Source organism: Pistacia vera, unplaced genomic scaffold (genome assembly GCF_008641045.1).
Source record: "Pistacia vera cultivar Batoury unplaced genomic scaffold, PisVer_v2 Contig767, whole genome shotgun sequence".
Lineage (NCBI taxonomy): Eukaryota > Viridiplantae > Streptophyta > Magnoliopsida > Sapindales > Anacardiaceae > Pistacia > Pistacia vera.
In genome coordinates, this window is record NW_022196631.1 from 123,458 (window position 1) to 135,911 (window position 12,454).

General features: G+C 33.9%; 1 protein-coding gene across 1 annotated transcript; it reads right to left on the minus strand.

Moving 5' to 3' along the window:
* Positions 1–5,723: 5,723 nt before the first annotated feature.
* Positions 5,724–10,912, minus strand: LOC116116258. Its single transcript, XM_031402364.1, has 5 exons — positions 10,784–10,912; positions 10,639–10,688; positions 10,125–10,230; positions 9,963–10,021; positions 5,724–5,841 (listed from the first exon to the last, which is right to left on the minus strand). The coding sequence occupies exons 1-5, from the start codon at positions 10,895–10,897 to the stop codon at positions 5,790–5,792; spliced, it is 381 nt and encodes a 126-aa protein (XP_031258224.1). The 5' UTR covers positions 10,898–10,912; the 3' UTR covers positions 5,724–5,789.
* Positions 10,913–12,454: the final 1,542 nt, after the last annotated feature.

Genomic DNA, 12,454 nt, shown 5'->3' on the forward strand with positions numbered 1-12,454 from the left:
AACTTACTTCATCAGGTAGCAAATTACTATCATATAAAATTTGTCATCTAAACCATTTAGTTTCAATGTCGATCATTCAAAAGTTGCAAAAAAGTTTCTCAAGTAGCAATTATTCCATATCATAATGGAAGCACCTAAATTAATCACAAGAGTGTTTTGAATAAACAATGCTACTACATCAATTTGTTGCATTTTTGAAACCATTTTCTAACAACCCTCATTGCAACTCAAGACCAGCTTTCTCCTCATTTGGGTATTAAAAGAAAACAATAGGAAATATCTCATCAATACAAAATACGTCAGCTACTAGCAGCTAAAAACTAGAACCCAATTAAAGTTAAGAACTGGAACAGTTTCACTCTCCCCATAAAATTTATTATCACTTAAAACATATATAAAAGGTTTTGGTTTCATATCGGTCCCAAGTTTCGCCACAATCGTCTTTACTCCCCTTATCTGAAAATCAATTTTTTTCAGCAGAACTACCATTGATGTCACCTCACACAGCTCCCTCCCATAATTTCTTTAAAATGGATGTTTAATGGGCCAATAGAAAACAGGTCACACCTGTTTTTCCTTCTTGTCACCATTGATCTCTTACAATTGCACTGAAAACAAATTGCACTCTACAAGTATTAAAATTTTAACAAAACACTGATGATGGAAGTTGACTAAAATCTATCTACAAACTATTACACCAAATTATACAAACACGACACAAGAAATTTAACATAAGTATGCATACATAAATATTGTAAAATCATAAATCAAAATTAGCTTATCAAAAGAACCCGAAAACTTCTCCGACACAGATTTGTTCACCAAATGTCTTGAGCTCCTAATTTTTACTTCCAATAATAAAAAAGATAAACAAAATACACCCAAATTAATATCAAAGCTAATTTAAATACAAATGATACTGAATTGAAGTTTAAAGCTTATACCCATAACTCATAAGAGCAATATCATTAAAATTAGAATTGAGATATCAATTAAACAATTAAAAAAAAAAAGACCTGAAGAAGATGAGTGTGAGAGGTTTGGGGGGAAGAGTGGAATGTTATGGTTTGGAATTGTAAAGGAGAAAATTTTCGCATTCAAATGCAAGCGTTGAAGTTGAAACGTGTAAGTTTAGGTTCATCTTCACAAAACAATGGACAAGGTTTTGGTTTTGAATGGATAGAAGCAAAAATGGGGTAATTTTAGAATAAAATATTTTAATTTAAATTATGTGGGGCTTTTATAAATTGGGCTCTTGCCTTTGGATTCCTTTGGGCCTGGTCCTGTCCTGTCTTCTACAGATTATTTTCAGTGTTATCCGATGTTTTTCAACCTCTTTTAAGCTCTGTTAATATTTAATTCATCCACTTTATTATATAAAAAATACTAGTAATATATCAAGCTTTAACCTAATTTTAAAACAATAATGTTAGATACACAATCTAATCTCACAGTCTTCTCTCATAACCTCTAATGCAACAACTCGTAATTAGACAAGCGAGACCCATAGCAAGCAGACGGGATCAATTTACAAACTGACCAATTACGATAATTGTGTTTTTAAAGGGATAAAGTAGCTAAATAATTAATGATAATTATAAAAAATGAGATAAGTATGAATGAAATAATTTAAACACGATTAAATAAATAATAGATGTTGAAATATTGTTTTATCAACTTTAAAAATAATTATATTTTAGTTAAGACATTAAAAATGTTATTAAAGCTAAAAGGACATAACTAGATAGTCTGCAATAATTATTTAAAAGCAATTTCATTTTAATCATACATTTTGAAATTTCTATCATAATACAAACAAAGGCTATCTAACAGATACAAATCATCATTTGGGACTCTTAGGTATATTACTCAAAAGGTCTTGAATTTAAATTCACATGATTATTAATAAGAGATAATCATTGAAGGTTTACCTAGCTATTAACTTCAAAGTTTCATGGGACTAATCAAGGTACGTGCAAGCTGATCCGATTACTCACGAATAAAAAAATAATAATAATAAATTAAACTTTTGTATAATTAACCATATCCAAACACATAAAAAAAACACAACTTCACATCATCAACCATCTTCACACACGTTAAAAACAAAACTTCAAAATCAAATCTAGAAAGAATGAAATAACAAAAGTAGCCATGACATACCATCAAGTCCACTAGCGACGATCATGGCCTTATCCAGCGGCCCCCGCTACAGCCATGGCCTTCAATTTTTTTTTAATTTTTTATATAAACTTCTGTTTTTGGATTATTTTTCTAATTTAAAAAAAATAACAAGAGAGATTATAGTTTATTTAAGGTTCTTTTTTTATTCAAGTTTATATATATTGCATAGAAAGACGTAAATACCCTTTGATGGTTAAGTATAATATTTGAAATTTAAAAAGTGGGTGGAACATGATGGTTTCAAAATGATTAGACCTAGAAAAACGGGTTTGGATTCGTAGGTCGACCTGTATCCGGGTAAATAATATAAGGCACATGTATGTATAATTAGACATGTTTTTTTTACCTTGTCCTGCTCTACCCGCTTTGTAAACTGGTAAACCGAGTGCATCCGCTAGTACCCGTTTTTAATTAAAAAAAAAAAAAAAAAAACCCAAATTGGCATTCTTTGTCTTTCTCTTCCTCAGCGTGTGAGCTAAAGCCTAAAACACTTATTCTTTGCCTTCTCTCTCTCTCTCTCCAAACTTAACTTTTCTTGTTTACTTCACAGTCTACCTCTTATCTGTCAAAATCATTCACAATCTCCATTCATTCCCCTTCTCTAACCCACTAATTTTTCTTCCTAAAAGAGTTTTTCAACAACCCACTCTTCTTCTTTGCATAAGGGCCTACTGGGTATGATAGATTCAATTGATGACCTAAAAAGAACCTAAATTCACCTAACCCTTCTCACTTCTGGTTCATCAATATAGGTTGTAGAGCGGCACATTTCCATTTCTTCAAATTGTTTTCTCTTCATGTTTCTTAAGATTTCAAAGCTTTTAAGAATTTTTCTATTTTGGGTTTGTTTTGTGTTGTGGAGTTAGAATGAAAAACATTGTGTAATTTTGAATACAAGTTTTCTTTTCTTTTTGGTTTTTTTAAGGATTTGAGGATTTTGAAGTTGTTCTTTTTTGGGTATTTGCTTTTGGGTTTGGGTTTGGTATGAAGAATGGTGGTAAAGATGATGAGGTGGCGGCCATGGCCGCCTCTTGTGAGTTGTGAGAAAGAAGTATGAGGTGAAACTGGTGGTACAGAGGATGGAGGGGTGGGATCTAGTGCATGAGGTTGCAAAGAAGAAGGAAGAAGAAAGATAAACGGTTGAGATTCGTCAGAAAGGTCCTAAAGTCGCCTGGAGTATTTGAGAAAAAGGTCAAGAGGAACTTCACCAGAGTAGTAGGTACCCATGGGTCCACCTTACCCGTATAGGATAGGGTACAGGTCCAACATTTTGGACCTATTTAGGACTCGTACCGGTTTAGACTTGGACTGTACCCAGCTTACCCGCCCATTTTGCCATGTCAAATTAGGGGTGGGAAATAAATTTTCCAAACTTAGGATAGGAAAATGTAATTTGATCTAACTTTAAAATGTAATTATAAATAATGTGATCAGATTTAGGGTGTGTTTGTCTAAAAGCTCTAAAATGAAGCTGACCTGTTTGTTTATAACTTTTTTAAGTTTATAAATTGAGTTTATAAGAAAAAAAAAAAAAAATTGGGGGAGGTACTTTTTTTTCTTTCTTATAAACTAGTTTAACCAAATATATAACCATATTATCTTTGTTTAATTTTAAAATTCTATAATATACCCTTATTTAATATAATACACATTTTAATTATTTTATAATAAAATATTCTTATAAACATGTGAACTACTTATTATTTATAAATACTTTAATCAAATTGCTTAAAATTTGGTACGCTTATAAGTTTTGATAAGCTCAGATAAACCCCTTATAAAATAATAACTTAACCCGACCGTTGAAATCCCGTCACTATGGGAGCCTATAAATAAAATCTGTACCCGACAAGATCAGTATGAAGCTTATTTCAATGGCGAAATCTCATTTGCCTGCATATGCTTCCTCTTCCGCAAAAATCCACCCCTCAAACGACCCCGAGATAGACCCCAATTCCTGCTCCCTTGAGAAGTTCAAGCTTTACGAGACCAGAGCGGTGAGGGTTTCTTGTTTTTTTGTTTTAACTGTAATTTTCAAATAATTGATAAACTAAGGGCTATTCAACTGAATTGAGTTTGGGTGTTTTTGAGCAGAGGTTCTATTTAATTGGGAGTGACAGGAACAAGAAGTTTTTTCGAGTGTTGAAAATTGATCGATCAGAGCCTTCTGATCTAAATGTCAGCGAGGATCCGGTGGTATATTCCCTGTATAATGTATCATAATTATATTTTTATGTTTTGATTCATTATAATTTTTTTAATCACTAAAATTTTTAAAAAAATTATAATGCAAAACCCCAAACAGGGATTTCGGGGATTCCCTGAATTTCCTGTTTGGGGGATCGAGCCTAATTCCTGGATTCTCCAAATTTTCCGTTCGGGCTATGGGTCGAGACCGGGGAATCTCCTTGTGCTTTCAAGCCGGGGCCAGAGAGAGGGGTCCTCGGCCCGTGCCCATCCCTATTTTTGATGAGTTCTAAATTTATTTGAGTAGAATTGTCCTTCATTCTCCAAAAACTAAACAAATGAAAAAAGGAAAAGAAATATTATGTATAATTAAAATAAAAATTACTTTATAACATTGGTTAGAGATTAGAAAATCGAAGTGACTTTTAAGGTATGATCAGTATCCTTGACTTTTAAATATAATTTTTGTTTTGACCAATTTAGCTTTAATTTAAATGATTAGAAATAATATTATAATTTTTTTTATATTTTATATTTTTGTTTTAATTTTTAACATTTAATCTTACATAAACCTAAGCCCTAAATTTTCAATACCTAATCCCCATTTTTATGGAAACCTTTTTTTTTTTATTTTAAATATTTGTTTGTTTGAACTAAAACTAAGGATAGATCTTAATCTGAAAAGAGGAAATAAGTTGAAATTATGAGTAGGGAAAAAACCTAAATAAGTTTGAGATTGAAAAAAATGGTGTAAAACAAAAAATCTAATTAAGTTTGAAATTAATGAAAATAAAACTAATTAAATTTAAAGGACATAAATAGTAAAAGTCACTTCCCTTCTTATATATTATAATAAAATGATTTTATTTTTGAAGTTATCTTCAAGTAGTTTCATGATCGAGGCTACCTCATTTTAAAATTTTATTCCGAGGTTTTAAAGAAAACCCGCATAAATTAAATATATGAGATTTCCACAAACGATCCTTCACTTTCTTTTTTCCAAGAACCGTTACTGCAATTCTTAAACGAACAGCATTTTAAAAACCTCCTTAAGTAAGCAAAGTTTACTAATATTTCACATCTTAAAGATGGTATTTGCAATTTGTTCTTGGTTAATTACATAACCTCCATAGTTAAATATGATGACTCCATTATCATTAGCAAATATATGGGTTAGAGATTGTACAAATCCATTATAAAGAAAGTAAGAGCATTCATAGTTGAGCTTCTGAAAATTAAAATACTTTCCTGTCCTGTCCTATACACGAATAAATAGAGATGCAATTGTTTTACACACTCAAGCCAACATTTGAAAACATAGTTGCTTTCCACTTCTTTTAAATTTTTTTCTTACCGTGAAGGAACAAATTAGGCCATAAATCTATTCAGTACAATGTTTTCATGCCAGCTCACATATTTTAGTAGTCGAACGAACCCCTGATACCCTCAAGGCCTTCTCCCAGTGACACTCTGCAAGTAAATGAGATAAGTGGATGATAATAATTGAACTCATATCTTTTCAAAAAATCATAACTATATTACATTAAACTAATCTTTGACATGACAGAGTGGCTCCGTGCACATACAAAGTTTCTTTTCTGATTTTTCTAGGTTTCAAATAAACCATATTATTCTTCCAGGATAACTAAAAACTCCTATTGAGAAATAATCCACCTTGTGTTTAACATGCTAAATAATCCACCTATGATGATGCGTATTTTCACACCAACGAAATGTACGCAAGCCTTCAAGGAAGTTTGCGCAACGAGTCTATGTGAGACCGATAAAATATGATGCTGAACCCGTAGGTTAATGGAAGAAATATGTAAATTAAATGAAGTATGAATCAATAAATGAAAGAGTAGAAGACAACAATTTTTAAAGTGATTCAGATGCAAAGTGCAATTCTTACGTCCACTGTTATTTTATTGATGTGTTTACAACAAAAGATATTTGATTATCAAGAGAGAGAGACTCTATAACTCTTGAAAATAAAAGTGTGGATCCTTGTTTTGGGGTGAGAACCCTCTATTTATAGTGTTCCGAGGGTGATCTTTAGTGCAAAGTAATCCACATGCAGCTTCACATGTGGCACTACATCAGTTAGCTTATAGGTGAAGTAATCCATATACGATTTGACACGTAGCTTGGAGGACAACTTGCAGTCTTAAGGGTGAAGAGCTTCAAATGAGGATTGACATGTGGCATGGTGATAATGCAATTTGAATCTTAACCCTGAAGTAATCTTTGGTAGACTTACAAGTGAAGTAATTCTTTCATGGTTTGACGCACAAGCTGAAGAGTTTCAATACGTAGCGTGAATCCATTCTTTGTAGATTTACTGTCCAACAATAGTCCCCCAGTTTTTGGAGTTCGAGTTCGGACTTCAAATAACTCGTGCACTTTGCTTGGATGGTTGTTGCACCATAAGTAGCTTTATTGAGGACATCTCTCTAACGATTTACTTTGGTCTCAACGAACTTCATCCATTCTTGCGATCTTAACCCTACTTGGACACATAGTTTTTAATCTTAGCTCATATGTGTTGCTTTTGCCTTTCCTATACGTGTGCTTGCACGCATGGTTTTTGGCTTCTGCATGCACGTGGCATCAATTTTTTACTCGCGTGTGTTGTAAATCCACACAGAATGAATTCACGTCACGTGTTGAAACTCTCTAACTTGTGTGTCAAACTGATAGGAACCCACTCCAATAACTCAACAATTTGGGCTAGGCCATGGGTCTTTCATGGGCTTGGGTAAAATTCTCCTTAGAAAACCGGCTTGCCAAGGGAGGGTGCCCAAGCCTTTATAACCCACATGCCCACCCTTTTCCATTTCAATGTGGAATCCTAACATTCCCCCACGCTTCGAGACCCAACGCCCTCATTGGTCTTTTTTCCAAAGAGCGCCCGCCCTTATCAACTACCCTGCCGTCATCGGCCTTTACTGCCCTCCCTTTAGGTCTTACTTCGCCTAGAAGCCTATCAGACCCTAGAAGCCTGTTAGCAACTCTCCTTCTCGACCCCTCGGGGGGCCCACTGGGCCCTACTACATGGGCTCCACGTCGACCTCTTTACCCCTTGGGTGACTTCGCAGATCCCTTTTCCTTGGGGTAGCAGCTCGGGTCCAAGGTCAACCTGCCACGCGTGCGCATGATCATGTTCTGATACCAATTGATAGGAACTCACTCCAATAACTCAACAATTTGAGCTGGGCCATGTGTCTTTCATGGGCTTGAGTAGAACTCTCCTTGGAAAATCGACTTGCCAAATGAGGGTGCCAAAGCCTTTATAACCCACATGCCCACCTTTTTTCCTTTCAATGTGGGATCCTAACACAAACCATGAAAGTTACTTTACTTATAAGTCTACCAAGGATTGTTTCAGGGGTGAGATTCAAAGTGCATTATCACCATGTCACATGTCAGTCTGCATGTGAAGTTCTTCACCCTTTAAGGCTACAAGTTGTTCTCCAAGCTACGTGTCAACTCGCATATGGACTACTTCACCTATAAGCTAATTGATACAGTGTCACATGTCAAGCTGCATGTTGATTACTTCACACCAAAGATTACCCTCAGAATACTATAAATAAGGGATTCCTATGCCATATCAAGGATCCAAACTCTCATTTTCTCAAGAGTTATAGGGCAATTTTTTCTCTCTATAATCAAATATCTTTTGTTGTAAACACATCAATAAGATAACAGTGGACATAAGAATTGCACTCTGCACCCGAACTACTTTAAAAATTGCTCTTGTTTACTCTATTATTTACTGTTTCATATTTCATTCACTTTACATGTTTCTTCCATTAACCTATAGATTCAGCATCATATTTTCTCAGTCTCCTATAGACCCTTTGCGCAAACTTCCTTGAAGGCTTGCGTACATCTCGTTGGTGTGAAAAATTGCATCAACAATGCTGAAAAACTACACTAAGTGCAAAGAAGACAATCTCACTGATGTTTTTACATGATTAAGCAACTCTTAATTACAAAGTCAGAAACAGAAGAAAATGAACACAATGCTATATTTAAACAATTAAATTATACTATAATGATCAAAATTAGTGGCTTATCTTAGGGGTTCTTAAATGGGCAGCTCACTATGATAGATTAGAGCAAGCTTATAGATTAAGATCACATACTTGTCACTCTACTAAATTCAGAAAATTTACTAATCTAATAGTGCAGTGCCAATCATTAAGAGTGAATATGCAATTCAGTGAAGATCACCATCCAATATATATAGTGTTTTTTAACTTTTATGTAGACTATAAGGGGAGCATCAAGTTGCACCACTCTGCAAATAACTAGACCATGTTGCTAAATTAGAAGTTAATAAACAATACACGCACAATGTTCCCTTCCAATGTTCTAGTTTACAATTTGCCTGACCACTACATGCTTCAAAAGGCACAAACTTAGACACATGATACAAGGCACAACCTGTCTCAAAAACCACCAAGAACAAGACACAAACACAACAGCATCATGGTCCATTACAGTTCACCTTCCATCGCAAAAAAAAACCTTAGTACTCTACAATAAAATTCACCAAAGTAATTAGATTGGTAAAACATTTCAACTATTATATTGGAGTTCTTTATTTTTTATTTTTTTCCATTTTTAGTCGCTGTATGAGAAAAGGAACAAAGGAATCTCATCCCAATATTATAACAATACAACAAACCTATTTTCTTATAATGCATCCTCCACAAGTCTCACAAATGCATGCCATAAAATATGATGCTTCATAATTTAGATATTTATTATTTTTAACGCAAATTTCATACACAATTATGTAGAGTTTCACACACATTTACGCATGTCTTCAACTTCTTTCTCACATGAACAAAGCTATCCTTCAAGAAAAGTATTCTAACTACTTAGCAGCCTGAGAAAGCTATAAACCAAGATTTATAATAATATCCACATTCTACTTAGAATAAAGACAAACAACCATTGAGATACAGAAATTTATAGTTTACAGTTAGTATTATGTAACAAGAAAGCTCTTTCTAAAGAAATTGACAGAAGACAGGTTAGTGGTTAAACCTATACCATCAATTAGGCCCAGGTGTCTGACGGTAAATAAAAAACAACACAAGAAATATAGAAAGCAAACCCGGATTTCATAGTCATAATACTCAGTACAGTAATACCCAGAAAAGAAAAATGATTTCTCCAAAATAAAAGTTATGGAATTTTCAAAATATCTACTAACTAGAAGTCCATTCACTTGTTATCTACCTATATGCTTTACTAAAATGAACTATTTCAATACAATCTTACTAGAAAGACCATATATCAAAACCCATGGACATAAAATCATTTGTGGATTATCCACATCACCTATATCCTTGCAAAAATGCAAGAGCATAGGAAGGAAGCAAGAAAAACATCCAATTTTCAATTAAACAAAAAAAGCTTCATTTCCCATTCATTATCACTAGATACAATCAAGTGAAAACTTCTACTTACGGCCTTTATAATCAAGTTGCATGACAAAATAACGTACAGAAATTAATAAGCATACATTAAGAGAGAGTATATACATGAAACTGAAAGGATATTGCTGAACTTACTTATGCATACAATATTTGTATTCTTGGCCCCTAACAAAATCTTTTTCTCCTTCTTCAAGCTGCAGTTACAAACAATGACATAAATATAAATTATAGCCCCAAAAAATGAAGAGATAATAAAATGGAAGTCAGAAAAGGAAAACTTGAAATGAACCATCTTACAGGATCACTCTCATAAATGAGCTCATAACAAGTAGGGGAAAGGCATCGCAACGCACAGTTCTCCTTTGCAATCATCGAAGACTTGCATTTCGGACCCCATAATCCACTATCCCATCAAAAAGCACAACATTACACCAAAAAAAAAAACATTTTGTCAATCGATAATTTTACAGATTAAGCATACCTTATTGTTGCCTTCTAATTGAAGATAGAAGACACAACTATACAACAAAGATTTTAAAACACTATGCCATCCTCTAAAATTTTATAATTACGAATAAATAGCGAATATTATAGTACACATTATTACATAAATTACAGACCTAAAGAACCTGTATACAAATCAAACAAAATAAAAAGAAATTTAAATTCACAATTGGAAGAAAAGAAAAATTAGAGACCAAATAACAAATATAATTAAAAAAATTTATTCTTTGCTTTCAAAAAATTGCAAATCCAGATTAATAAATTATAATAATATCATTCAATTTTTGTGGAATGGAAATAAGCGTACCTCTCTATATTAGCATAGCATTCGAGCTTCTTCTGTCTGATCTCACTGTCCTTTTATAATTATTTCACAGGAATTGCAAAAGAAAATTAATAAAATAGGATAAAATAGGATAAGTAAATAAAGGGAAAAAAGGAGAATGAGTTACAGTTATTGGGCGAAGAGATTTGGCTTCAACTGGAGAGCGAGAAAGAAGAGTAGATGCCACGAGAAGGAAGATGATGAATACGCAATTTACACAAGCCTTGCCCTCGTAACTCATCTTCGATCTGAGTTTCAAAGAAGGAGATGTCGTGGCAGCATTACTGTGTCTGTGTTAAATACAATTGGGCTCACATTAAACTGGCCCATCGTAAATCTCTTTTAACCATTTTTAAGGCCAAACGACTTGCGCATACCCAAGTTTTAACGAAACGACAAGTTGATACCCAAAAGGTTTTAAAACGATAAACAAATGCCTTCCATCATGTGTTGTTAGTAATTTCTGTTTGTTAATAGTGAAAAGACTAAAATGCCCTTAAAGTTTGATATTTTAGTTTTTTATAAATTTCTAGAAAACCCCCTAGGTTTGCTTATTTAACTAAACACCCCCATATATAAAAAGTTTGTTAAATGACAAAAACACCCCCACCACTACAGTGCCAGATTCTGGCCACCACCACTAGAATCTGGCCGAAAATTGTGTTACGACATAAACCCCGTCGGATCTGTGTCGTAACACGTCGATCTGGCCTTTTCCGGCCAGATCCGTGGCTGATCTAGCCTGAAAAGACCAGATCTGGCCGTCGACACCGCATATGGAGTTTTGCTGCCACGATGGCCAGATCTAGCCGTATATCTGGCCTTTTCCAGCCAGATCCGACACGTTACAACACAGATCGGACGGGGTCTGTGTCGTAACGCAATTTCTGGCCAGATTTCGACGGTGGTGGCCGAAATCTGGCACTGTAGTGGTGGAGGTGTTTTTGTCATTTAACAAACTTTTTTTATATAGGGGTGTTTAGTTAAATTAGCAAACCTAGGGGGTTTTTTAGAAATTTTTAAATTTATAAAAAACTAAAATATCAAACTTTTAAGGGCATTTTAGTCTTTTCACTATGAATAAACAGAAATCACTAACAGAACATGACGAAAGGTACCTGTTTGTCGTTTCAAAACCTTTTGGGTACCAATTTATCGTTTCGGTAAACCTTGGGTATGCGTAAGTCGTTCAGCCCCATTTTTAATCTTAATATACATAGTCTATATACTTAATTCTTCCTATTTAAACGTTTGTGAGGTATCAGTGGATTCATCATCATTGGATCCAAATGATAGTTTTCATATGAATCTAACGGTATTTAAGTAGATTTTGTTGACGGTCAAATTGGGGGGTGGAGGGACTGATCCTATACGAAATTAGCAACTGACAACCTAGTAAACTTATACAAATAACACAAAAACGGAAACGTGTAGGCTAGATAGACATCAGTGTAGTGTCTGCTATAGATACTCCGACGCTCAAGTCAACGAGGCTGAGAAAGGGAGAGTATCAGATTAATAAGACAGTTCTTGGGAGCAAGAACTTAAGAGCGAGTAGGTGTTGCGGGTGATTTTTGAATGAATAATGAGGGAATTTGCCCTTGTTTATATAGTGAACCTAAAATGTTCAAATCCTAATATAACTTTGAGTCTTGTTAAGTAAAGGAGTCGTTTTTAGAAAAGAGATAAGATCTCTTTACCTTATTGGGTTAAATTTAACATTAATTATTGTAATCCATGATGGTGGAAATAGAATAAGATTTTGCTTCCTACTTTGGACTATAATGGGTTAGTGAGC